Below are 26,653 nucleotides of genomic sequence, written 5' to 3' on the forward strand. Positions count from 1 at the left end.
TTATTTATTTTTTAAGGTGCTCCTGGTACATACATACATGCATGCATACATACATACATACATACATATCTGACATGAGAACAGAAAAAAAAGAAAAAACATTTAAATAGTAAAAACTTAACAATAAATATTGTGTATGAATCTGGAACAGTAGATTTATGTACAGATTTGTGCATCTAAACGTAATAATTCAGTCATAATGAAGAAAAAAACACAAGAGTGAAGGGGAGAAACTAAAAAAAAACACACACAAACACTTATGCACACACGCATACCTATGAACTGGTGTCTGTAACAGTTACAAAAAAATAGACGTTCATTTAAAAATGTTTACATAAAGCCTTATGACTGAATGAATTGCATTTTTTATTAAATTCTGAATCAAAAAATGGGTAACAAAATGCTTCCTTGTGTTCTCTTTCTAACACAATGTTCAGGTTTGACTGTAATCATAATGCAAAAACTAACACTTCAAATCACTATTTCTAACAAAAAAAATATCTAAAACTTGACAAAAATAGTCTTTGAGATTGTTTAAATGTATATTAAAATCTTCCATCTAATAAAAATATGTCTAAATACAACTAGGTAATTCACAAGCTGCTCTATAGAGAGCTATACTGGAACCTAGTGGTTACACCATGACATTACACGTTTTTACTCTTTCTTATAACCAGATGGCGCTAATCTGAAAAAAAAACAAAAAAACATTTTGTATTGTTTTCAATGGGGAAAAAATTGATAATTGCAGAAATATTAATTAGTACCATAAAATTCTCTCAAAATGCTAAATAAAAAATACAAAATATTATTAAACAAAAATATATTACTTTGATTTTACTGAAGAAAAAAAGTTACATTTCAGGTGTCCGGTCACTTTTGACCAAGGAACATGAGTGTGGTTCACCAATAAGGACCGCGCAAGGGTTAAATAAGGTTGATATTGATTAGTAATATAGAACTAAAATGATCAGTTCTTTGTCTCTAAGGAATTAACCTTAGCTTTTTTATCTTCAGACTTAGTGCTTAACATCTGGCATTTATGGATCTTTTGTTTTACTTGACAGGTTTGGTGCCTTCTGCCGTCCTTGTCGTCACCAAGAAATGAAGCGAAACAATTATAGAAACAAGCTGTTCTTCCAGACATCAGTGCAAGTTCAAAAGGATTTCTCTATGGAGACTATGAATCAGTGGACTGCAATGATTTGACTTAAAGCGCCAAACATGCAATGCAGTGAATTGATCAATAATTTCATTAAACATAAACCTGTTGATATTGCTTAATAAAGGGTCAAGTGAGTTTTCACAATGATGAACATTGCGAAGGTGGTGTTACCTTTCTGTTTTGCCACATGGAAAAAAGACATTTTTCAACAATAAAATTTATCTTACTCATCTTAGTTTTATGATTTGAATTTTATATTGGCTTTGGAAGTAAAGGCAAAATCTGTAATTAAAGCAGAAGCTTCTAAATATTGCATATACAGTGACTTTTAGTTCTTAAAATAGTAAATATCAAGAATTGTGCTATACCAAATTGTAATATTCATGTTTGAAAAAGGGTTTAAAAATATTTTAAAAAACACATCAGTGATTATCTGATTTGAATATCAGAATTGGACAATCATAGCAAATTACCTTTCCTATTTAAAGCAGTGGTTCCTAACCTTTTGATAAATGCACACAGATTGTTTATATAAATTAATAATACACTTAATATGTTATATATTAATAATAATAATATTTTAATATAAAAAATTAAGGCCCCTGGCTGAGAACCACAGATGTGAAACATTAAAAACACTTGTAAAAAAAAAAAAAAAAAGATGACAATAAAAGTCTTTCATCTGCCAAGAATTTGTGCTTAACATCTGGCATTTATGGATCTTTTGTTTTACTTGACAGGTTTGGTGCCTTCTGCCGTCCTTGTCGTCACCAAGAAATGAAGCGAAACAATTATAGAAACAAGCTGTTCTTCCAGACATCAATGCAAGTTCAAAAGGATTTCTCTATGGAGATTATGAATCAGTGGACTGCAATGATTTGACTTAAAGCGCCAAACATGCAATGCAGTGAATTGATCAATAATTTAATTAAACATAAACCTGTTGATATTGCTTAATAAAGGGTCAAGTGAGTTTTCACAATGATGAACATTGAGAAGGTGGTGTTACCTTTCTGTTTTGCCACATGGAAAAAAAGACATTTTCAACAATAAAATTTATCTTACTCATCTTAGTTTTATGATTTGAATTTTATATTGGCTTTGGAAGTAAAGGCAAAATCTGTAATTAAAGCAGAAGCTTCTAAATATTGCATATACAGTGACTTTTAGTTCTTAAAATAGTAAATATCAAGAATTGTGCTATACCAAATTGTAATATTCATGTTTGAAAAAGGGTTTAAAAATATTTTAAAAAACACATCAGCGATTATCTGAATTGAATATCAGAATTGGACAATCATAGCAAATTACCTTTCCTATTTAAAGCAGTGGTTCCTAACCTTTTGATAAATGCACACAGATTGTTTATATAAATTAATAATACACTTAATATGTTATATATTAATAATAATAATATTTTAATATAAAAAATTAAGGCCCCTGGCTGAGAACCACAGATGTGAAACATTAAAAACACTTGTAAAAAAAAAAAAAAAAAGATGACAATAAAAGTCTTTCATCTGCCAACATCTATGAAAAGTCAATTAAGTAAAAACTACATTTACATTTATTACAACATATTTGAATTTTAAAAAACATGTTTTGTATGCATTATATTTTATTAAAATTATAAGATGGTGACTGCACAGAAAAAAAACTATATTTAAACATTAAAATAATTGGTACAAAATGGCCAACAGAAAAATGCTCACAATACATTTCAGGAAGTCAATAAATTTGACAATTCGCAGATAAATTACTTCAAAACCAAGCATGAACAGGTATATATATATATATATCTATCTACAAATGCATTTTAGGTTGTAAGGTGGCACTTAGTACCAAAAATTCAGGGAAACAGAGGGTAACATCCTTTAAAAACATCATAATAGATTTGTACATTTATCCCTCACTCTTTTGACACTGGCTCAAGTTACGCACTGCTGTGGCTTTTGGAGGATTGAGGATGTATGAATGGATCACATGAAGCAGCACCCCAGACCTCCATCTTTGAAGGGATTTAACTGGTAGGGTAGTACTGATTGTACTGGTTCCATGGGTTTTGGTAGCTGCCATACCCTCCATACTGTTGCTGCTGAAACACAGGGACAATATTTGTATACGATACACATTTTAAATCATGATGCACTGAATCATGAGTTTAATCTTTTAAAGCTTTAATAGCCTCCTACTGGGTAAATGCAGTGCTTTAACAATACGACGTTAATGTGCTCATTCAGTCCTTTACCTGGTACCAGCTGCCATAGCTCCCGTATGATCCACTCATGTCTCCGCCCATCATAGAGGGAGGTGGTGTTGTCATGGGAACGTGAGGCATTGTGGGTGGAGCCGTCTGTGGCGCCGTCAAGGCAGATGCATCGTCCATTTTGCTCATCTTTTCTGGATCATCATTATCACTTAAGGAGAAATGCAAGCGCACTTTCAAAAAGCATTCACAACTGAATGTAAAATGGAGATCTCTGTGTTTTTTGAGCTCACCCATTCTCTGCTTGTCTCTTTGCATCATGTTCCTTCAGCAGCTTCTGGTGCTCCTCATACATGCTCAACACACTGATAACATACAAGAAAAACATTTAAGTAAACCTAGTAATGCTGAATCGACACAGGGAAAAATAGAATGTAGTGAATAAAAATGATAACAATAATAATACATTTGTAATGTATCATAATAAACATGTTTCATCACTTGTGCTGAAGCTACTTCCACAATGGTCCGAATTAATTCTGACCTCTGTACTGTGCTCCCAAATTCCTCAGCAAATTGCAGGCCACGTTGTGAGAAAAGGATTTTGGTTTTTGGGGAGAGAGGAGCAGCAAGAGCTTTGGTCACACACTGTAGAATCCCACCTCCATTAGTCTGCAGGTCACCTGACATCTCCAGCTCCAGAAGGTTCTGATACAATCTACCATTATCCTGAGGATCCGAATCCCAGAGTCATGAAATATTGGTATTGTGGTGCAATGTATTGTGATCATTTTCAGTAATACCATTCAAAAGGGGTCATTATAATTTTTTTAATGTTTTTGAAAGAAGTGTCTCACACTCACCAAGACTGCATTTACTTAATCAAAGATACAGTAAAAACAGTAATATTGTAAAATGTTATTAAAATATAAAATAACTGTTTTCTTTATATATATTTTAAAATGTAATTTATTCCTGTGATGGCAAATCTGAATTTTCAGCAGCCATTAGTCCAGTTCTCAGTGTCACTTGATCCTTCTCATTCATATCATTTCTTCTTATTATTATTATTGTTGTTGAAAACAGTTATGCTGCTTAATATTTTTGTGGAAACAGTGATTGTTTCATGAATAAAGAACAGCATTTATTTGAAACAGAAATGTTTTGTAACATTATAAATGTCTTTACTGTCACTTTTGATCAATTAATGCATCCTTGCTGAATAATTTTTTTTTTTTTTATCTTACTGACGCCAAACTTTTGAATGGTAGTGTTTATAAAATGTCAAACGCTGGTGTTTTACCGGACTCAGCTCTATGGCTTCCTGAAGAACAGTGCGGGCCCTGGCAGGGTTCTTGCACAGCTTGTGAAGAAAGCGAGCCAGTTTGATGGAGTAGAAGGCATGGAGTGGGGGATTGTCTTTACTCTGCTCCACCGTCTCCTTCAGCAGTGCCTCCGCCACATCCAAACGTCCTGCTCTCCGCTCCAGACCTACTCTCCTCAGACGTACCGCAGCCAAACCAGGCACTGTCATCTCAAGTGATTCTAGAATACGCTGTGCCTCTGAAATAATACCTATGGGAAGGAAAAGAAACAAAATGTGAGAATCTAATGTACACTTTCAGCAGTAGCTAAAACAAATCCACATTTCTATGAAATATGTTTCATATCTTAGGCTAGTCTATTTTTTCTATGCTAAACTTACTGTCTCACCATGTTTTTCCTCAAAAGAGGCCCACTGAAGGTGGATGCTGTGTTTGTACGGAAGATGGATTTCACAAGCTCTGCGGTACACATTACGCACCTCCTCCAGCCCGTGTGGTGCCAGGTAATGCACATACTGTAACACACATAAATAGCTTACAAAATGCAACAAAAAAGTTTTATAAGTCAGTAATAATATAAAACCGATCAATAGCCGCTTTTCCACTGTCGAGCCAGTGCTTTCAATGGGCCGAGGGGGGGGGCTGGGTTCACGCTGCGTTTCCACCGTCGGGCCAGAAGCTCCGCAGCGCTTCACTAAAACCCGCCCTTTACACACCTCTCTGGAACAACGTCACGCAACCTCATCATTTCACCAACAAAGAGAAGGCTTATCAGAAAACGAATCAGAAATAAATCACTGGAACAAGCGAGATCACAAAACAAACACGATAAAAGTGGCCATTTGTTTGCATTTTTTGTTGTTTATTTAAAGATTTAAAACCAAAGCATCTATGTTTTACCAGTTTTACAATAATAAGTGATACATTGATCATAATTGATCAAAATTAGTCACACAGAGGGAGCTCCTGAACAAAAACTATGATTATGATATATTTTATGACATGCGTGGAGCTAAATATGAACATCAGACAGTCGGGTATAAAGAGACTATACTTACTGACAGACAAAATATGTAACTAAATAAATACATGATTGTGATAGCCTATATGATTTGTCTGATTTCTTCAAGCGGTCATATTTACCATGTTTACTATGGTAATGGCTAGCGTGCATAGTCTTTTGCATCACATATAAATATTTCTGCCTTGTATGGTGATCATAATCCACATCGGATCTCAATCCGCGGCGCTAGCACTCTCCAGACTTGGAGAAACTCTGCCTTTGTTCATGACCACTCCTCAAGCCCGAGCTGGCCCGCTTTGGCCTAAGGTATTCGGTGGACCAAAAATCCCTGGCTGTTGGCCCCTAGGAAGCCCCGACGAGGCACGGTCAAGCCCCGGAAGTGACAGTGGAAACGCGACTAGCACCGGCACGCACTAGCACACCCGTTTTGGCCCGACAGTGGAAACGCAGCTATTGTGATCTTTAAGAACAGGTTGTTGGATCTCCCTTCTACTTACTTTATTCCAGAATTCCTCATAGAGTGCACAAGCAATGAGACAGCGTTCAAACAGAATCAGTACTCTCTTGTGCCCAGCTACACACTCTTGTTTTGAGCCTTCATAGCCTTCCAAAGCCGCCCCTTCAGCGTCCATTGCCGCTGTTTCTGCTTCTGAAATCTCCCAGTCCAGATAGCTCTGCCAGGCTTTCAGCTGGGCTCTATCCAGAGGCTTCACATGGAAATAAGGTCTTTTAATCTGGGAAAAAAAGAAGAGAAGGAATCAAGCAACAGGAAGGTGAACTGACAGAAAAACTTCATACACATTTGAAGTATGAGTTTGAGTCAGCAAGATTTTCAAGTCTGGTTAGTCAGTTATTTTTTATAGAAAACATAAGTGTTTCCTGATGCACTATGAAGCATCTTTCTGAGAAACAGTTCTGGAACATACAGCATCCTCAAAGTTCCATCTCTTCCTGACTTCTGCTTCATTTTGTTGGTACACTTCCTCTCTGTTGACCAGCAGAAGCTCCTGCATCTTCTGCACAGCTTCTTCCTGCATAAAAATATATTAACGATTAAATTGATCATCTCTAGAATATCACATCAGTTGACGAAAACTTCTATTACAGATGAAAAAGTGAGTTACCGAGTCCTTGCCATTGTCTGCAGGCTCTTCCTCCCCTGGCGGTCTCTCTTCTTCCTCAGCGCAGATATCAGATCTCTCTTTTTTGGCTTGAATCTGGCTCTGTTTGTACTCATTCCTCACCTTACTGTACTCCTCAGGGGACAGGACGTCCAGAGGTGGGTGGGAGGTTAGGTGAGTTTTCAGTCTGAGAGAAGAGACAGAAATTCAGAGAGCATCAGCCTTGTTCAACGTAAGGGTCATCATGATTTTTACGGACTCTGAAAGCAAAATAATTTTTGTGATATTTTGGTGATCTGGATTTGATGTGTTTAACTGCAAGTGTTTGACAGTTTACCAATTAGGCTTTTGTTGATGCATTCAGCTGCATCTAAATATAAAGGGGGAAAGAGATCACAGAATATGAGCTTGAGAAGAAATGGTAACAGATTCTCACAAATCCATGCGTGTGTGTTTGTGGTATGTGGATTGTGTGCCTCAAATCTGAGGAGTTGTGCGAGGAACAAAATTATGTTAACACATATAACATATGATTCATGAGCATAGAGTACTTTTCATAATGTGTGTTGTAGAGCTGTGAGGGGACCCTCAGTACTCGGTCGTAGACGTCAGTCGTGAACTTCAGGTTGCCCTGCTCCTTCTCCCACTCGGCGTACAGATCCCACAGCCTGTCTGAATGGAAGTCCCAGCCAGCGGCTGCAAATGCCTCCTCAAACACACTGAGGAGAGGACATGACAGGACATTACTTTTCATGCTATGTTTTTTTTTTTTTTTATGTTTTATTGCTGTAAAGCATGGTAATAAGTTCCCATGAAATCAAATTTGACCACTCTTATTTTTTATTAAATACTGCAATGTTTATTTTAAATAACATCCATGTATACATTTATTTTTTTCATTATTTTTTTTAAATGTGCCCTTGTAATCTTTAATGCAAAACATTAACATCCCCGCCCCCTTGCACAGCTTTTTTTCTGATGACATGTGACCTCAAGCAACCAAGTCACTCACATGAGAATGCAGCAATTAGCACATGACAATGATCTAATCAATTCCAGATGGACAAAATAAGTCCCCCCCTGTATTTTTTCTCGTTTGAAAAGCCATTTCACTTGGATATACGTCACAACAGGGATAAAAAAAAAAAAAGATGATCACAATTTCCTTTAGATAAGCTTTACCTAAAGGCTGGAATACACTCACAACTTTTCAAATTTGAACAGATTGTAAAACACTAGGCATCATTTATTTGCCAACTTGTAAATGATTACAGAGGAAAACTGGGCATCCTACACTAAATGATTGAGGATAACCGACTACCAGACTTTCAGGTTGTTCTGAACACAACAAACTAATGCAGAAACATGACAAATGAAAACAATGTGTGTTCTAAAATTGATTAAAAAAATATCAAGCATGTTCGATATCCTCTGGCTCTGACAGGACGAATACATAGTCTGAAGCAAAAAAAAAAGGCCCATTATACAATACGTGATTTCCTATTAAATCTGTCAACTCAAATCTGAAGACTGGTTCTAAATTTCGGCAACTAATGTCAACTTGCACAGTCTGTTAATTGGGCCAAAAATCTGAGCAACAATTGTGCAGTGTATTCCAGCCTTAATTGTCCATCTTTGCTGTAAATGTTAAGGAGAATAACATTTACAAGAATAACATGTTAAGGAGAACGCTTGCCGAATTTGTTGAATTTAGCCAGACAGAGCTTTGAGAAAAACGCAACTAATGTTACTCTATAAACTCTGCTCATATACTATCATATACTATCACCATGTCATCTCCTGCCTCTTGCTCTTCCCCTGCATCTATCTCTTGGCTTGTAAAGTTAACTTGGCAACAGTGCCGACTGACTTTCAGAAAAAAATCTGCTATTTTTTAGAAGGAGAAAGAGATCTAGAAACTGGATCTAACAATATTATAGAATAAAAATGGAAGTTGAAATTGCATCCTGGGAAAAAAAGGCTGCAAGGGTAGTGTTTCTTTTGTCAGTGGTACCTGCGGATACGCTGCGTTGACTCAGGCAGGTTCATGTTGAGCGTTCCCAGCAGCAGGTTGATGTAGTGGATCCAGAGATCAACACTGAGAGGGATGGCTTTCAAACCTCGTTCACACACCTGTCAAAGGAACCAAATACAGCTTTACATCTCCGCTGCAATATTATCTACAAATCATTTTTAAATAATACAAAATTGCAGAAAAGTGAATACAATAGTATGACAACCATAACTAAAGTAATTTTCTGTTTGGAGATTGTTCCTGTTCTTTCGTATTTGACTGAAATGTCCATCTATGCATGTTCTTACCTCTTCAGCCTTATCGATGTGACCGGCACGTCTCTCAAGATCCACAAACTTTTTCCAGTAACCGTAACACAGAGGATACCTCAGCAGAAACGCATTTAGGGCTTGACGGCAAGCTCTCATGTGGCACTGCAATAAATAATGAAATGAAAAACGTAAAACCAACTAACATTTTGGTGCCGTCCCAGTAACAAAGCACTGCAATCTGTTTACAACACATTCACCTCTTGTTCACAATACTGCAGGAGGTCAGTCCAGCTGTTGAAATCTTGAGGATTGTCGCTGGTAAGTTTCCAAAGTCTCTCGAAGTCTACAGGCATCTCTCCCTCATCCTCCTCTTCTTCTCCTTCTGCTGTGTGGGATGCCTTTGGGGCACCTGTGTCTCCTCCATCCGCACCACTCTGCGCTGACTCCTCAACATCTGGCTTGGGAAGGTCTGCAACCTCAGGCTCATAAAGCTCTGTAACTGAAAGCAATGTATTTGATTAAATAGACTGCAGTTTAATTCACTGTATTGAATTATGTTATGATGTAGAATACAGGGGTAATACTAGTTTATCCTAGTGAACCTATACTACAATTGGTAACATTGAATCTCGCTTTGGTCTCGCTATAATCTTCCTGGACACAAAGTGTTACATATTTTGTTGACGACAGGTGATTTATTAATTAACCATTTATAAAGGTTAGTCTGCAACTTAATCTTCGTATTACCCTTAACATGAACGCGTCAAACAACTTATATGGGATAACAATGCTCAAGTATGAATCAATAAAACAATAGTTATTTATATCGCTAGCTATATTAAGAAATGTTTAAGAAATGAATGCGACAAACTATTCACACATGCTTACAAACTCGGTATTTTATTAGGTAACTTTTAAAGGGAAACCTGAAGGGTTTGTGAGTTCCGCGTTGTTGCCCAGGTCCTCTGTGCTTTCCGCCGCCATTATTGACCACACAACAAATGACGCATATAATGTGCGACCCCTGCTCTTTCATTTTACTGTCGCGGTAGATTGTCGATAGCAAGGACTGTATCGTCATAGCACTGCCATAATGCTGCGTTCCAAAACCGAAATTCGGATTTTTCCCACCTTCTACTTGGAAATAGAGGTGTGCAATATGACGATTTTTGATTGTGGATGATTAAAATGTCTTCACAATGTGCATCTGAAGAAATATAGTAGTATCGAAATTCTATCAGTTGCAGTTCTGGCGCCTCCGTCTCTGTACAAAGCGACACACATTCACATCAAATGTTAACTCAGGGGTAGTTACACTCATGGGGCCCCACACTTATTCGCAATCACAAAAGTACATTATTTACATGTGCTTTAAAGCCTTGCCGGTTAAACATTTAATTTGTGTGCTGTTCTGACAGCGCCTGATTACTGGACTAAGTTCTCTTTCGCGTCTGGTTGCGCTAATACTGTCAAAAACACACACGGTTTACATATAAACACAGTTGGTTATGTCTAAAGTGAAAGTAAACAGTTGAGAGAAAAAGGATGTGTGCTTGTAAATAGATGTGTGCACAGCAGACAATAGTAAAACATGCTGCCACTTGTCATTAAAGGGATAGTTAACCAAAAAATTTAAATTCTGTCATTATTTACTCACAAGTTGTCCCAAACCTGTATTAATTTATTTCTTGTGCTGAACACAAAATATATTCTGAAGAATGTGGGTAACCAAACAGTTACTGGTCCCCATTGGCTAAAGTGAAAGTAAACAGTTGAGAGAAAAAGGATGTGTGCTTGTAAATAGATGTGTGCACAGCAGACAATAGTAAAACATGCTGCCACTTGTCATTAAAGGGATAGTTAATGACAGGAATACTGTGAAAGTGACTGGGGACCAGCAGCTGTTTGGTTACCCACATTCTTCAAAATAACATTAATGTTCAACAGAAGAAAGAAACTAATTCAGGTTTAAAACAACTTGAACGTGAGTAAATGACAGATTTTTTTTTTTTTGCGAACTATCCCTTTAATGTTATTAAAACAACAATACAAAGAGAAAAATCACACACTGCTCTTGAATGAAGTAATAGAGTCTGAACGAATAGTTGTTTTAATAAGAATCAGTGTATAATTGATGTATATAGTGTATAAAGCGTTTTATTTTTATATTCAAATTCTTGAAAGCTACTGCTAAATACACCTACTGTAGTCTACCTGAAAAATAAAGCACTGTTTGTTTTATTTGTATATTATGTGTATTGGTAATATGTATCTTTGTTCTTATTTTTTAATAGCAAAGATAAAATACAGATTTTTATCAATCGTGATTATATTTTTGCCATATCGCCCACCCCTACTGTGCTGCCATAGAGATGAGGGAAGACAAACAAATGCAGTTGGGAATGTACAGCAATTTTTATTGCCATCTCATTTGAACACTCATTAATCAGAACTGTAGACATTACCTTTTGCCTCACATTTTCAGAGATTTCAGGGTCACCCTCAAAAATGGAATGAAACAAGTGGAAAATCAGCAACACAGAGCAGTAATGTGAGATGGTCAAACGGGAATGTACACAAAGCCCTCCTTCATGAGCGGCCCTGCTTAAAACATTTACTTCAGTCATTTTGACTAAATCAATAATTGTATAGTGGATGACAAAATTAACTCCACAAATCATCTTCACCATCACAGTAGATTAGGCTGGAATAATTTAAGTGCCTGACTGTTTCATTCTGCTTTGCGGGCACAAAACATAAATCACCCTACCCACACCAAAAACAGCATATTCAAGTGCTCTAGAAAACAAAACTGTAAGCAATAAGACAAAATAAACTCACAGATTTAGTGGGTTATTCCCCTGTAAAACAATCCAAACCCAAGATCCCCCATCAAATTAACTAAATAGGCCATAAGCAAATAGAGCTTATTAGTAGTCTCCAATGAAGAACTTACTTTTTCAAAACTGAACTCTAAAACCCCTGATATGATCATATTTAAACCATTTTCTAGAGCTTTAACATTTTAACAAACTAATAGGAAAAATAGCATTGATTTGTGAACCTGTTGTGTCGTCTTATCTTTGAAAAGGAGCAAATCTATTTGTTAAAGACCAATTCACTTCAGTAATGACTGGGTTTTCACTGTGCTCTGAGAGTTTAAATACAATTAACACTCTCATTTGCTGCACTGAAATGATTTAAAGCCACTGTATGATTCAGTTAATCTGATACTTTTCACTACACGGAATTAAAAACAAAGCTTTTGACATTTCAACGACATTACTACATTTAAAATGGAAAGCATTTACTGTCTGACCCTGCCAGTTGGATCCATTTCTTTTTAGCACTGAGAAATATCTATGACCCACTGCACCACTTGTTCACTTTTGAATTTGTAAGTGCTCAATGTGTTTATGAATTAAGAGTGAAATTTTCAACTGATGAAATTTTCAAGTGATTTTTTTTGTTTTTTGATCTCATGTCATCTGGCCCCAGCCGCTGTAGAGATCCAGCAGTGAGCTACTGCAGCAGCAGGGTCCAGTCGTCCCCAGCATTCATCCCAGGTTTACGGAGGGTTAGCACTGACATGGAAGAATCAAACTCAAAGTCCACAGGGGTTTCTTTGCCTGTTTGAGAGAGTATGAGAAGATTAGCATGCCATATAATCTCAGACATTGAGGTCATTTTCATTGTAATATAAGATATTATTTTCTCTTATTACAATGTTCAGGAGAACTGAATAAATATCTTACCATCCATTTTAAGAACCACCTTGCTGGGTTTGCTGGCACCCAGAATGAGAACTTTTTCAATCCATGATGAGGTTAAGAAATTACAGTCTGGGCACAGGTTGCTGAGATGAAGGAAAGTATTTTTATAGAATTGAATCCAAAAATGTTTGGACAATGAAGCAGATAAGTAAAGGACAGATTAATATAAATACCTGGAGGTGAGAGCATTATTGGCAAAAGTGAGGCTCCGGTGAATAAATTCTTTCTTTGTATCATAGTTAAAACTATGGCCATCATCAATGTAGAGCTTGCCTCTAGCAAATTTCTAAAAAGTGTGGAAAAAAGAGAAAGAAAGAGAGATAGAGAGAAGAAAAGTTATGTTACTCTTTTTTTTCCCAAATCAATTAAATTATACAATTTGTTTAATTAGTCAACAGAAAGAACTAGCTCTTTACCTTAGGGCTAAGGGCCACATACAAGGTGTATGGGTCATTTTCCATACAGGCAGATGACCTTCGAACTCTGTCCTTCCGAGGGATGATAGAGCCACCACGCTGGAACACCGGGATCTAAAACAAAAAATTAACACCAAATAAATTATGAGGTGGATATAAAACTCAAGTAAACATGTTTTTCTTGAACAAGGAAAGACTCTTACAGAGCTAAGAGTGACTGGGATGTAGAGATTCTGTGCGCCATTGTGTTTTTGAAAGGTGTGAACATCATACCAAACCTAAATATGGAAAAAGGAAAACCGGATGAAGCATCATGCTGAAAATGTGAGTAAATGAACATGAGTTAATCTAATGTACCATTCAACATATTATATACATTTCCATTAATTTTAACGTTTAAGCCCCCATGATAAGCAAAGTTTTGGCATGAACAACAAAGCTGGTGGTAGAAAATATTATTGGTATAAATATGCTCATTCTAGCTAGCATTTTATCAGCATTTCCTGAAAGAGAGAGATTTTGATTTCATGCAGTATTTAAGTTTACAGTATCACCTCTCCAGCTCCAGGCAGATAGGCTGTGACCCCACGAGACCCTTCCTCAGTGATTGGGTGAACCAACAAATCGCTTCCTAAACAACAAAAAACAGAATACATTATAAATGTGATTTTTTTTTTTTTAACTAAAAACTTTTAAGTTTTTTTTTTTTTTTTTATCTCTCACCAATTAGGAATTCATCATCAATGGTGAAAGTTACTGTGTCCTTGGGATAATCAACCCAAAGAGGTCTGAGACAAGACAGAAAAAACAGAGTTATGACTTCACAAACAACCTAGTCTGCATGAAATCATGAACAATATCATAAGCAAGCATTCACAGGGACCTCGCTCACCTCATGACTGGCATTCCGGTCCTATATGCTTGGAAGAACAGCTGGTACCAGTATGGCAGAAGAGCATAACGCTGGCGGATTACCTCCCGGATGAGTGCTGTGTTCTCTGGGCCAAAGAGCCAGGGTTCCCTACGTGTGGTGTCTAGATGAGCATGAGCGCGGAAGAATGGCTGATACGCACCCGTCTGATACCAGCGAACCAGAAGCTCAGTGCTAGGATTCTTAAAAAAGCCACCTATATCAGCTGTATGCAAGACGAGAGATAAATGATTAGCATGATTTCAAAATATAGGCAGATAAAGTTGCACACATGTACACTGCCTTACTGTATCATTCATATAGTAGACTGTTCAAATTATACACATCCTCTGTCCATTGTGTGTTTGTTATTAAATATTTTTCCTAATTTGACAGCTACTAATAAAACTGCAATACTTATTCTAAAATGTTAAAAGACATTTCCCCCTAAAATCAGCGAAATAATAAAAGTTTGTTTGGGCCTAGTTATTACAACTGAGTAAACAGATAAATATTGACCTCCACAAAATGAGACGCCCACAAGCCCAAGACTGAGACACATGGGAATAGAAATCTTGAGATGGCCCCACTCAGCTGCATTATCACCAGTCCAAACAGCACCTGATGAAAATATACAAACCCAAATGTTTTTTTCAAACATGTACAATAAAATGATTACGATGTCTCAAACTTTAAGTTCAGTGTGTGAAAACAACCACGTGAATTCACCAAATCTCTGAGAACCAGCAAAAAAGGCTCTGGTCAGCACAAAAGGCCTTTCAACTCCACCAGATCGTTGAATCTGACCTTCGGCGGTGGCCATTTGCTACAAAATAGTACAAAGAGGAAATCAAGGAAAAGAGAATATTATTTAATTTGGAAGAATATTTAATGCAGGTGTTAGAGTATAAAATATTTGTAACAATGTTATTGATGTTTGTCCCTTCTCTTCTGTTGGTTATAAAATATTCCATATTTGACTATACATCAGTTCCTCACCACATAAAGTCCATAAATATTGTGAATCTCTCTGTGCTCCCACTTTCCATGAAGTGCATCTTTGTGCATAGTGACCTCTGGCCCATTGAACACAGATGGCTCGTTCATGTCATTCCAAGTAAAGAGATTCTCCATCGAACCCTGAAAAGCAACATGTAAAGTTGTAACAATGGGATTTGTTTGGCCATTTTCACTTTTAACACTGTGTCATAACCACATGTGATGTGTCAACATTTCCAAATATAAAGAAATTCTGTTCACACTGAATGCAAAACTGCTGCGCAGCAAATTAGAAGCGGAACTTTGGACCATTAAGATTTCACAGTGGAATGGAAATCAATGACTGACACAATGCCCTTCAGTCTTCTGCAGCCTGGTGCACAGATGAGTAACTTCATTTGTGCGTATTTTACATTGAACTTATTCTTGAACTCTGATTTTGTGAGTGCAAGTACTTCACACTCTTTTGGACCAGTCATATGTAGAAGGGAAATGCATCATAAAACATAAAAGCATCACCACATCCTGCCCAGGTGAGAAGAGGTGAAAAACAGAGGTAGAGCTACAACATCTGCTTTGATAATTTATTTGCAACTCCTAGAACATTAGAGCACGAAGGAAATCAGTTAAGCTAACACTCTTTTTGGTCAAGATCATTTTCTTAGTTTAGGGCTTTTACCATGAAAAGATTGAAAATACAAAGTTCTCACCTCATACTGATCATAGGCGAACATGCTAGCCCACCAGGCCCGCATTTCTGGAATTGTAAAATCAGGGTAACCAGAGTTTCCTGTGATAAGACCAGAGAAGCAATTAAACTACAATACAAGTAACATTAAAGGGGTCATATGATGCGATTTCAAGTTTTCCTTTCTCTTTGGAGTGTTACAAGCTGATTGTGCATAGTAATCTTACCATAATTACCCCTTTCCGACTAGTTTACATTTCCGACGAGTGCTTGCGGTGTTCGGCCAATCACAATGCACTGGGTCAGCTGGCCAATCAGAGCAGACTGCGCTTGTCGGAAGGAGGGACTTTGTAGAAAACGACGTGTTTGAAGCATGTCAACATATTCTGTTACACCAAATACACAAAATAATGATCTTTAAAAAAAGCATCATATGACCCCTTTAAGCATCTTAACACAAACACCACATATTAAGTAAAATTACTTAATCTATGGTTCAAAAGTTTTGGGTCAGTTTTTTTTTTCTTTAAGAAATTAATACTTTTACTCAGCAAGGATGCATTAAATTGATCAAAAGTGACTGTAAAGACTTTTACATTGTTACAAATGATTTTTTTTTTTTTTAAAGTTCTTTTGAACCGTCTATTCATCAAAGAATCCTGGAAAAATATATAACAGTTTCCACAAAAATTAAGCAGCACAACTGTTTTCAAGATTGATAATTAGAAATATTTCTCAAGCAGCAAATCAGCATATTAGAATGATTTCTGAAGGGTCATGTGACACTGAAGACTGGAGTAATGGCTGCTGAAAATTCAGCTTTGTCCTCACAGGAATAAATTACACTTTAAAATATCAAAGTATCAATATCAAATTAATGCAGCATTGGTGGGCACAAGAGACTTTTTTCAAATAACAAAATAAAAATAAAAAAACCTTACAGACCCCAAACTTTTGAACGGTACTGTGTAAGTAAACAACATTTAAAAACAAACTTCCCACCTGGCCAGCACCAGCCTTCATAATTCCTGCCATCTTTGTTCTTAACGTAGAAGTCTTTAGAAGTAATCTCGCTGTGGATCTTGTAGCCACTATCAACCTTGATGTGGGGGTCTACTATAGCCACCATCTATTCACAAACAAAATTATCATCACAAAATAATATTTTTTATATATATGGAATGATTAGAAGAAAATCATTCCATACTGTAGTTTTACAACAACTGTGGCTGACCTTGCGTCTCTTGTCCATTAGGCCCTGAAGCATCTCTTTAGGCTGAGAGAACTTGTGGGGATCCCAGGTGAAGTAGCGCTTGCCATCTGCATGCTCGATGTCAAGCCATATGAAATCATAAGGGATGTCATGTTGGTCAAAGCCTTGGTCCACTGACTTCACATCTTCCTGGTCATTATAATTCCAGCGGCACTGGTGATAGCCCAGACTGGCGAGGGGAGGGAAGGACTGGGTGCCTAGAGAGTGAAAAAAAGATCCACAATATTTCTGACTCAAGCCTGAAGACCGTTTAGGGAAGGGTTTTGGTGTAGTTTAGAGCATTTACCTGTGAGAGAGGCATACTGTGAGAAGACATCTGATGGTTTGGGCCCAAGCATGATGAAGACATCAATGATACCGCTCTCAGAGATCCAACGGATATCCGTCTGTGGCTTCTCACTGGAGCCTTGAACAAAATCTAGCATCTTACCAAAGACAGTCTGAAAGAAAAAGACAAAAGTAACAATAAAGTTAAGAGTAAAAGAGTTTTAAAATGCACTATAATAAGAGATTATAATATAGAGAGCCTAGTGACCTCTTACCTTTCCCGCTGTATTAGAACTGATGTCCACCCAGGTCTCAGCTGCATTAAGCCAGAAAATACCCATGGTTCTCTGTGTGTTATGGGCTAGCATGACGGGTATGGATCCATATAAGGCCATAGGGTTATAGAGCTCATACTGAAACACATCTAGGTTATAAAGCCTGTAAGGATCACCACCACTAGAAAACAAGAAAAAAAAAAAAAAAACTTTACTGCTTACTGGTTTCATTGGTGGTACATTTTGATTTCTGTATATTAAGATGTATACTCACTCTGTAGTTTTGAGCTTTAGGTCGTCAGCATGCTCTGGAATACCGTACACATGTTCTACACCAGGCAAGGAGAAGTCTAAACTTATCGATGTGGGGCCTAAAAAAATATTGAAAACAAAATCAACACAAATGATATTCATTAGTATGCAGTCTTATCGCAAATAATAACGTTCAACTTTGTGAAACTTTCAAATATAAATATTAACATTTCATTATTGAAATTATTCATTATTAATATACATCAAGACCACATGTAATAAAAATGTAAGTTTATCTCTGATAGCTTGGAGGCCATCAATATGCTCTCTAATATGCTACAGTGTAGCAGATATACACAATTGTTAAAAAGTTTGGGGTCAGTAAGATTTTTTTGTTTTTTTTAAATAAATTAATACTCTTATGCCACAAGGATGCATTAAATCAAATGATCAAATTTATAATGTTACAACAGATTTATATTTCAAATTAATACTGTTCTTTTTAATGTTTTATTCATCAAAGAGTCCGATCGCAGTTTCCACAAAAATGTTACAGCTCAACTGTTTTCAACATTGACAATAAGCAGCATATTAGAATGATTTCTAAAGGATCATGTGACACTGAAGGCTGGCTACTTTAAAAAAAAGGAATAAACCCTTCAAGATGTTTCACCCAAACTTTCAGTTTCAATAGGAAACACGTGAACACCAATTTAAAAACTGCACTCGTCAAGCGGTTTCTTGGAAATTGAACTGATGTAGATAGGGCTGGGTATCGAGTTCGATACTTTTTAGGCACCGACCGAATTGCCTCGATACCATCGAGTATCGAAAAACGTCTCGTCGTTCGGTACCAAATTTCGATACCTAAGGGGTTAATCTCATCAGCGTCAGTGAGCCAATAAAGGCCCGGGTATACTTCACTTTCCGCGTTCCGTTCCGTCTCGCGCTCAGCCGTGTCCGCACAGCTTTCAAAGTATATAGAAACATACCATTTGGTTTGGTATCTGTATGAGATTTAAATGTCTCCTCCCACAGTCCGTCTTGCTCTTTATCACCCTCTCCATCCTCATCCTATTGTGTAGAAAAAAAATTCTCAATGTGATGATTATCAGGTCATACTTCTTTAGTTACTATAGTACTTTCACACACGTTAGTGTTGCATAACTGCTCCATAAAGCTGCTAAACCTGATCAGGTAGAGCAACCGGACATGTTGGTTTTAAGTGAACACGTGGCAAGATGTAGTATCATTTACCTGAGCACACCCACAAATGCACGAATACAGCTACTGACCTTCTCGACTTCATCTTGCTGTTGATCTCCATCTACACTCTCTTTAACCTCAGCACCATCTGGTTGGGCTTGCCTTTGATAACACACCCAACATACACACAAAAGAGAGAATAACAATAGTAAGGCTTAAGTAGTGAATCGTTGCATTCATCACTGACATTTACAAAATCTCCTATACTCTGCAGCAAACTATCCAATACTTTGCCCTGCTTATGGGAGAGTACAGGGGTACTTTGGGGTGAACTATCCTTTTAAATCCTTGTAGAAAAAACATTTTCCATCAACTACACTACCGTTCAAAAGTATTGGGTCAATACAATTGTTTTAAAGAAATTAATACTTTTATTCAGCAATTTGACCAAAAATGACTTACATTGTTACAAAAGACTCCCATTTCAAACAAATGCTGTTCTTTTAAACTTTTCATTCATCAAAGAATCCTGAAAAAGTTTATCAGTTTCCAATTGTAAATATTAAGCAGCACAACTGTTTTCAACATTGTTTCTGAGGATCATGTGACACTGAAGACTGGAGTAATGGCTGCTGAAACCATCACAGGAATAAATTGCATTTTAAATTATATTAAAATGGAAAACTGTTATTTTTAAATTGTAATAATATTTTGCAATATTACTGATTGTTCTGTATTTCCGATTAAATAACGATTAAATAAATGCAGCCTTGGTGAGCAAAAACATTAAAAACCTTACGGACCCAAACTTTTCAACGGTAGTCTACAGGTATTCTCCTCAGTTTCCAAATAAAACCCAGTTTAGGAGAGAAAAACTCAACACTTTACGTGTCCTTGCGAAGATGCAGGTGCTCAAAGGCTAGCAGGCCACGAGAATTGAGGGATAGCAGCACCTCTGGCCCCTCCATGATGTCCAGCCTAAATGGACGGGCACTAACAATCAACCTCTGGCTCTCTGCTCCCAGAGACAACACAATGCCATTATCATCCTTGGACAACACTGAGAGACTGGAGAAAGAGAGATACAGAGAGAGAGAAACGGACAGACAGGGGAATCAGAGGCAAAGCAAAGAAGCAGAGACGAGCTGAGGTTACTCCAATAAATCATGCACGTGTTTGACTGTTCTCTGAATTTCATTGTGCACTCTCAGATCAGAGACACACTCACGGCTCAGTAGGAGGCTCTGCTATGAGCACGTCTGGCACCTCAAAGCGCGGCTTCAGAGGTTTCAGCTCATTTATTTTCACCCGAGTCATATTCCCCTGCAGTCTGTACAACTCCAACAGCAAGTGCACCTGCAAACAGCAACAGAGCAGACCAAATCAGCCAAAATCCTGGCCTTTGAGCAGGGCCATCATCCCAGGACACGTAACAAGAAGGTCAGACTAACTACCTCTCTAGTTTGACCATAAAAATAAAAAAATTGTTCTGGGACTAGATGACCCTGAGCAAAATTAATGAAACACTGAATATCAAGAAATTCCACAGATCTTCTAACTAAGAAATTCAAAAAATACTGTTTTCAGAGGTATCAGTTAAAGGAGAGCATGAAACAGACCTTATTGTTGTCATTGATGAGCTGGAGGGTCAGTCGGGAGTCACTGAGCTCCAAAGTTTCCAGAAGAGCTCGGTATGGAGACTGACCCGGCTTGAGTGCCCGTTGACGTCTACGGACAAACAGAGACAAAAATCACTGTGTCTCTGGTGCCTTTGCTGATGCAAGTCAAGAACTCTCTAAACTACCACAACAGAATATACGGTGGATAACTTCAATCTTACATGATGTCAGAATAATCCAATAATAATTATGTTATCTTTCACAGTATTCTTAACATGTAATCCTAGTTGCACACTGCAGAGGTGTAGTGTACCTATAATGTAGTGATTAACAGTATAACTGACATACTTGCAGAAGGAACTCTGATCGCAGGTTTTAAAGTTTCCCCGATCCACAGCAAAGGCGCTGCTAAAAAACAGACACACACAGAATACAGACAGCAGCCCCATCCTAAAAAAGTGCAAGAGGAGAAAGTTTGAATTAAAATAGGCTTCTGCTTTGGATCATGTTTGAGTAATGAATGAGCAGGGCGGAGTAACAATAAGAGTCTGTGCTACATTCACTTCCTTATTTGCCACCCTTGAGGATCATTCTTCTTGTCTGTAATTAAATGTGCGATCAGAGTGGGAAATTAACACCCACAATCACCCATGCATTTCCACAGTGGCAGGTACTTTTGCCTTATCTACTATCCACCATGACAACCTTTTCACTTTGAATGTAACACAATCTCATAAATTTTCTACAGATATTCTTAATTTCTTTGTAGTTAAAAAAAAGAAAAAGAGAGAGAGATAGGACAATAAAGCTATTGCCCACAATCCAAAGGAGATCAGAGTCAATTCACAGGACCTGGCAGAATGGCAGCTGAGATGCCATTAAGATGCATAAAAACAATTATAATTCAAAAAGCTGTATTTTCTCTGTGAATTTATTATTGTATATACTCATGCACTCCATAAAGCTTAACTTTCCCTTAATTAAAAAATATGGATCAATTTAGGTCTCAACTATGTGCAGGATAAAACAATCTGTAAACTCTTTTAGATTTTATCTAGCATTGCACACCGATCAAACTACAAACACGACCTTCGGATTGCCTTTTTCAAAAAAAGATCAACGCCAGGATGAGATGGAAAAAGGCTGTACATGCGCAAATAAACAATGCAATATAAAAGATATTCGTTTGTACTATTCTACATCAACCATAAAGCTGTATAAAGACATCAATGTCATGTAAATTAAAAGATGACTCGTCATAATGCCAGCGATGGCTCAACCACGCATTCACATCCACCATTTGCTTGCTCGTTCAACACCTGCAGCAGATTTACAGCCCAGATCTCACACGAGCCGCCCGTCGATTAGCTTAAAATAAAGACAGAGGAAATTCAAAAAAGCCTTAACGACGAACTGATATGATAGCTTAGCCTTTTGTTTTACCTTTCAATGGAGATGACCGCCATCTTGGACACACAGCGTTAAGCCCAGCCTCCCGGAGGTTGGTTGGTTAGTGTGTTTGCAGGAACACTATTGGGTAACAACGAATCCCTATAGACCGCACTTACCATGGAAACGAATCCATCTGACGTGTATGCTTGTGTACACAAGATACTTGTGTGATGACTATATTATATAACAGATAGGCAGGCATCATTGGTTCGTTTCATGTCGATTTCTAGTTTGTTTTAACTAGGCAGATCTTTGATGATAAAGATTAGACATGGCCTACTAACAGCACAAAACCTGTGTATGCCATTGGTTAAAACCACGCAGCCTTTACTTTTATGTAGCTTTTACTTTTTCATTTTATAACTATAGTGCTATTACTGTAAAATTAACGACAGAATAAGAGGTATTTTAATGCATTTTTACGGACAATGTGCAGAATTGCAAAAACAGAATTTTTGAGGTCTCTTACATTCTGCTGTAGGCATAAACCTTTTTTCAGTGCTTAAAAAATCTACAGAAAGCTAGACAATATAAATGTACAAAAACAGATCTGATGGTTAACAGGAAAGCAGTTCCTAACACTGTCACAATTAGGCTTTAAAGTGGTTATCTGTTACTATTTTATTGACATTGACAACTCTTAAAACGTAGAAATATCAACTTCACATCTAAGTTAACAATATGTAGAAAAATATCTGAATGCAAGAAGCCTGTGACCTTAGAACCTGGGTTTATAACACCACTTCTCTTAATTTAACAGTTGTCAAATTTGGAACCTCCAACAAAGGTGTCCCAGGCGCTCAATGTTCTTATGCAGAACACTGTGGATGGGTGCAATATAGCGTGCAACATCGCCGTCCCGTGAAAAGTCCCGAAAGAAAAGTCCTTGGTCAGCACAGAAGGTGAACTTCTGCGGCATTGGGCTGTTCCCCCACATGTACTCCCATACACCCAACAGCAGTAGCCTAACTTCAAAGGGTGAGAGGTGAGGGAAAACCTCATGGATGTTACTCAACACTGGCGGTAGCAGCTGGCCTTCACCCATACATGATACAAGTAAACAGGAGGTCTGAAGATGCCAGGGGGAGTCCAACACTGATGGCTCCCTTGATGCTTCCCAGTGAGCAAGTAAGGTGGAAAGTAGACCCCTTAAAATGACGGAGCAGTAGCAGAGAGCTGGACGTCCAGCTGCAACTACACGGAGAAGATGGAACAGAACAGGATTTCCTTCAAAGCAACGACGAATGTGTATGTCTCGCTCAACAGTGGTTTTCGCATGTTCTTCTGGAGGCCAGGACAGTTCTCCATTTGCTACATCCGGACAAATGTTCTCCACCAGAGTTACAGCAATTACCTTTGCAGCTTCAGCATTAACTGGGGGAAGTTCATCAGAAATGAAAAGTTCACTGACAGCGAAGCGGCCATTACCAGTATCTCCAGCTGAACCATTTCTAGCATTGCCATTAGGGCTTCCTCCACCTGAACTACAGCACTGAACCATGACCGCAAACAAGGTCTGCATGTTCTGATTGACTCTATCTGGGTCAGGTTGTGAAGGAAAGTACAGAGGTTTCAGACCCTTTCCGATTACTCCAGCGTGGAAAACGGACCACACACCACCAGAAAAGTTAACAGAGGTGCCAAATTTGCAGTTGATGTCCAAGAGGGAGATGCCTAAGTCTGGAACAAGGTTGGATGACTGTGTGGTGTCATCACCTGGGTTCTCCTGCAGACCTCCAAACAAATCTCGGTTGCCTCTGTGCAGGGCTCCCTCCACCAGTTGTTGCAGCACAGCTTTAAGCGTCAAGGGAGAGTAGGCTGCAAGATGTGACAGCAGTCGCATGGAGTAGCCCACTTCCTCTTCCCCTACCCTAAGACCCTCCTCTTGCTGTCGTAAACAAACAAAGAAGTGAGACACCGCTGCTCTACATATCAACAACAGATGAGCTGGAGAGCAAGCTCTGGGAAGCTGGCTACACGAAAGCAGATGGACAGCCGCCTTGGATACCACAGTGTCACCATGGAGAAGCAATGGGCAGAAATCCTGAAGGTGGCTGGAGACGGCGACTCTGACTTGTGCGGCCATCAATGACTGAGCCGAACTCCCCGTTGCAGCCACTCCGTTTTTACGGTCCTCCTCTTGACTCTGTACCGCAGTAGCCAGGTTGTTCAGGAGCTGAGCCAACTCTTTGTTGTCAAGGGTTTGAGTGTGGATCTGGGCAACACAGCGGGATATTGTTGAAGAAAGCAACCCTGAAAGTGAAGTGGAAAGTGGGGTGTACAATTGCGAGGCCAGAGCAAGCTCCTCTGGGTTTCGGGCTTGGGTGAAGAGCTGACAGAAAGCTTCAGTGGCCATGCTTGGGCCTCCATACACTGATAGCAGACACAGGAGCTGATGCAACCAGAGATGCCTTTTCCGCTCAAGCCGGGGGGTTTCAGCACACAGATCACCTATGTGTCCCTGGAGCTCCTCTAGAAATGGGATAACTTGCGGCATTGCTGTGGCAGCAGAGGACTGTGGGAAGGGTTCATCACCCTCTGGTCTGTTGTGCACCAGCTTGTGAAGATGTAGCAGAAGCATTTGCAGTAAGCGGTCACAGGCTTCTCGAATACTATCATGGGGAGAGGGTGTAGGGCCTGATATGATCACTGAAGATGGTGTAGCAGTGTCTGCAAGGAACTTCAGCACCCTTGCTCCACCCGAAGGGCTTTGGCTTATGAGATGCACCGCTAGACCCAACATATTCTCGAGCTCCTCCCGGGGAAAGGCCTGGAAGTGAGCCTGGAGTTGAATTAGGATGGGCGGACTGAGAAACTCCACTAGTTCTGCAGAAACAGCACCCAGGAGAGTGGGGGAAAGAGCAGCCAGTTGAAGCAAAAAAGGTACAGTGGCCCTACGAAGATGAGGGGAGTTCTCCCACCCGCCTGCCCCAGATGAATGCGGAGGTACATTTTGAGGGGGTGGAGACAGACTATCCTGAAACATCCTGAGAAGCTCTTTCTTGATGCTATCAGAATGTCTGGATGCCAAGTGCCCAAGGATACCAACCACTGAGCCTATTTTGGGGACTCTGCTGCTCTTGTCTATTGCCTGCTGTTGGTTGATCTTCTCAGCAGAGGAATATCCGTGCGCATAAAAGTCTTTGAGGCCACAAGCCAGCACCCTGCTGATGATAGTGCCAGGAAAAGCTGAACCAATGTGGGCAACGACCCAGTCAAAATGAGGGGAGTGCTGGACAGAGGTGTCCAGCAAGGCATCCACACAGGCATCGGGGCACCATGCCAACATGGCTGCTAGACACTGGGAGTAGCACTCCATTAGTGAGCGAGTGGCTGCACACGACATCCAAAGCTGCAGCAGCTCATTCAGACTGGACGAGTGAGGAGCCGCCCTTCGTCCTGCATGCTTGCTGCTAAGCTGACCAAGAAGGTCAACGGCCCATGTGGACACAAGGGGAGCCCAAGCTTTAGGACTAAGTTTGATAAATTCAGAGAGGACTGCATGGACTTCTTTAATAACGTCCTCCAAATTGGATACACTGGTGCTGCCTCCTCCACTTGTACTGTTACCACCGTTTTCACCCTCTGCCTCCAGGTCTTGCAGAAAAGCTGCAACATATTCATCATACACTCCCCTTAAGTGCTCCAAGACGGCTCCACGGCAGGCTGGGACAGTTCGAAGGAGGCGCACTGCACAGCGGGCATGATCCCGAACGCTGAGTTTACGTCCCTGAGTCTGGTCAACTCCGCTTATGAAAGCCTTGATTTCTAAGGCCAGCTCTTGAGGACTGAAGAAAAAGAAAAAAGACAGTTGGAATACATAGAAAATGAAATTTAACATACATTTTGCAATAAAATACGATTTCTATATTGAGTATATTCTGACATGACACATCTAGCAGTCACAGCAGTATAACATGCTATCCTTCATCTACTTTAAAACTTTAAAAACAACGTTGAGAAACAACATGGAACATTTATTCTTTCAAAAGAATTTTTATGTTATAAGTGCACATAATATAACTGTGCTGTTTAAAGAACTGTTTCATATTAGTTTTAGGTTTTATGTTTTGCTGAAAATCCTTTAAAGGGGTCATATGATGCGATTTAAATTTTTCCTTTCTCTTTGGAGTGTTACAAGCTCTTGGTGCATAAAGAAGATCTGTAAAGTTGCAAAGATTAAAGTCTCAAATCCAAAGAGATATTCTTTATAAAAGTTAAGAGTCAGCCACACCTACCTAAAACGGCTCGTTCTAACACGCCCCCACATATCTACATCACTATGTGGAAAGATTTGCATAACGTCACCCAAATGTTCACGCAAAGAAAGAAGGCGTAACTTTTATTCTCGCTGTAGTATTGTTGTTGCCGCCGCCATGTCGTGAAGACGCTGTGT

General features: G+C 38.7%; 4 protein-coding genes across 7 annotated transcripts in view; 1 reads left to right on the forward strand and 3 right to left on the reverse strand.

Moving 5' to 3' along the window:
• ubxn1 (UBX domain protein 1) overlaps positions 1-1,369 on the forward strand; it is a 12,383-nt gene extending 11,014 nt beyond the window's left edge. Inside the window, exon 10 of the mRNA XM_016541533.1 lies at positions 1,068-1,369. Coding sequence (XP_016397019.1) covers positions 1,068-1,108 — 41 coding nt within the window. The 3' untranslated portion in view covers positions 1,109-1,369. The remainder of the gene's footprint in view (positions 1-1,067) is intronic.
• A 1,451-nt stretch (positions 1,370-2,820) lies between these two features.
• On the reverse strand, positions 2,821-10,146 carry LOC107730666 (pre-mRNA-processing factor 39-like). 2 transcript variants are annotated; one of them, XM_016541532.1, is made up of 14 exons: positions 10,054-10,146; positions 9,385-9,626; positions 9,164-9,289; positions 8,856-8,974; positions 7,393-7,560; positions 6,845-7,028; positions 6,647-6,751; positions 6,218-6,454; positions 5,085-5,211; positions 4,675-4,946; positions 3,916-4,100; positions 3,665-3,736; positions 3,414-3,582; positions 2,821-3,257 (listed from the first exon to the last, which is right to left on the reverse strand). In XM_016541532.1, exons 1-14 carry the CDS (start codon positions 10,109-10,111, stop codon positions 3,186-3,188), a joined length of 2,136 nt encoding a protein of 711 aa, XP_016397018.1. In that variant the 5' UTR covers positions 10,112-10,146; the 3' UTR covers positions 2,821-3,185. The 2 variants fall into 2 exon arrangements, with proteins under 2 accessions (XP_016397018.1, XP_016397017.1); XM_016541531.1 differs by having other exon boundaries at positions 2,821-3,260.
• LOC107730664 (integrator complex subunit 5-like) overlaps positions 5,427-26,653 on the reverse strand; it is a 23,268-nt gene continuing 2,041 nt past the window's right edge. The window contains exons 2-4 of the mRNA XM_016541527.1: positions 22,681-26,045; positions 8,188-8,193; positions 5,427-5,436 (exon numbers count right to left, since the gene is read on the reverse strand). Of these exons, the coding sequence (XP_016397013.1) occupies positions 23,021-26,045 (3,025 nt within the window). The 3' untranslated portion in view covers positions 5,427-5,436; positions 8,188-8,193; positions 22,681-23,020. The remainder of the gene's footprint in view (positions 5,437-8,187; positions 8,194-22,680; positions 26,046-26,653) is intronic.
• Positions 11,519-22,271, reverse strand: LOC107730665 (neutral alpha-glucosidase AB-like). 3 transcript variants are annotated; one of them, XM_016541528.1, is made up of 24 exons: positions 22,249-22,271; positions 21,154-21,255; positions 20,806-20,914; positions 20,415-20,542; positions 20,075-20,254; positions 19,276-19,348; positions 18,973-19,054; positions 18,003-18,099; positions 17,729-17,909; positions 17,473-17,626; positions 17,148-17,383; positions 16,916-17,042; positions 15,936-16,015; positions 15,226-15,366; positions 14,956-15,052; positions 14,746-14,847; positions 14,209-14,452; positions 14,040-14,104; positions 13,871-13,947; positions 13,520-13,594; positions 13,317-13,430; positions 13,074-13,186; positions 12,883-12,983; positions 11,519-12,756 (listed from the first exon to the last, which is right to left on the reverse strand). In XM_016541528.1, exons 1-24 carry the CDS (start codon positions 22,269-22,271, stop codon positions 12,650-12,652), a joined length of 2,808 nt encoding a protein of 935 aa, XP_016397014.1. In that variant the 3' UTR covers positions 11,519-12,649. The 3 variants fall into 3 exon arrangements, with proteins under 3 accessions (XP_016397014.1, XP_016397016.1, XP_016397015.1); XM_016541530.1 differs by lacking the exon at positions 22,249-22,271 and adding an exon at positions 22,125-22,227 and having other exon boundaries at positions 12,650-12,756; XM_016541529.1 differs by lacking the exon at positions 22,249-22,271 and adding an exon at positions 21,625-21,720 and having other exon boundaries at positions 12,650-12,756.

Source organism: Sinocyclocheilus rhinocerous, unplaced genomic scaffold (genome assembly GCF_001515625.1).
Source record: "Sinocyclocheilus rhinocerous isolate Xijiao unplaced genomic scaffold, SAMN03320098_v1.1 scaffold308, whole genome shotgun sequence".
NCBI lineage: Eukaryota > Metazoa > Chordata > Actinopteri > Cypriniformes > Cyprinidae > Sinocyclocheilus > Sinocyclocheilus rhinocerous.

What these genes read in the sequence shown, in the direction of transcription:
- LOC107730666 (XM_016541531.1), bottom strand. Translation starts at nt 10,111, where the DNA reads ATGGCGGCGGAAAGCACAGAGGACCTGGGCAACAACGCGGAACTCACA. An exon ending in TACAACACACATTATGAAAA is followed by an intron (nt 7,029 to 7,392) that starts GTACTCTATGCT and finishes CTCTTCTCTCAG; the next exon opens with ACTGAAAACTCACCTAACCT. An exon ending in AAGCCATAGAGCTGAGTCCG is followed by an intron (nt 4,101 to 4,674) that starts GTAAAACACCAG and finishes TCGGATCCTCAG; the next exon opens with GATAATGGTAGATTGTATCA.
- LOC107730665 (XM_016541528.1), bottom strand. Translation starts at nt 22,271, where the DNA reads ATGGCGGTCATCTCCATTGAAAG. An exon ending in ACAGTATGCCTCTCTCACAG is followed by an intron (nt 17,384 to 17,472) that starts GTAAATGCTCTA and finishes TTCACTCTCTAG; the next exon opens with GCACCCAGTCCTTCCCTCCC. An exon ending in ATCTGCCTGGAGCTGGAGAG is followed by an intron (nt 13,595 to 13,870) that starts GTGATACTGTAA and finishes TTCCATATTTAG; the next exon opens with GTTTGGTATGATGTTCACAC.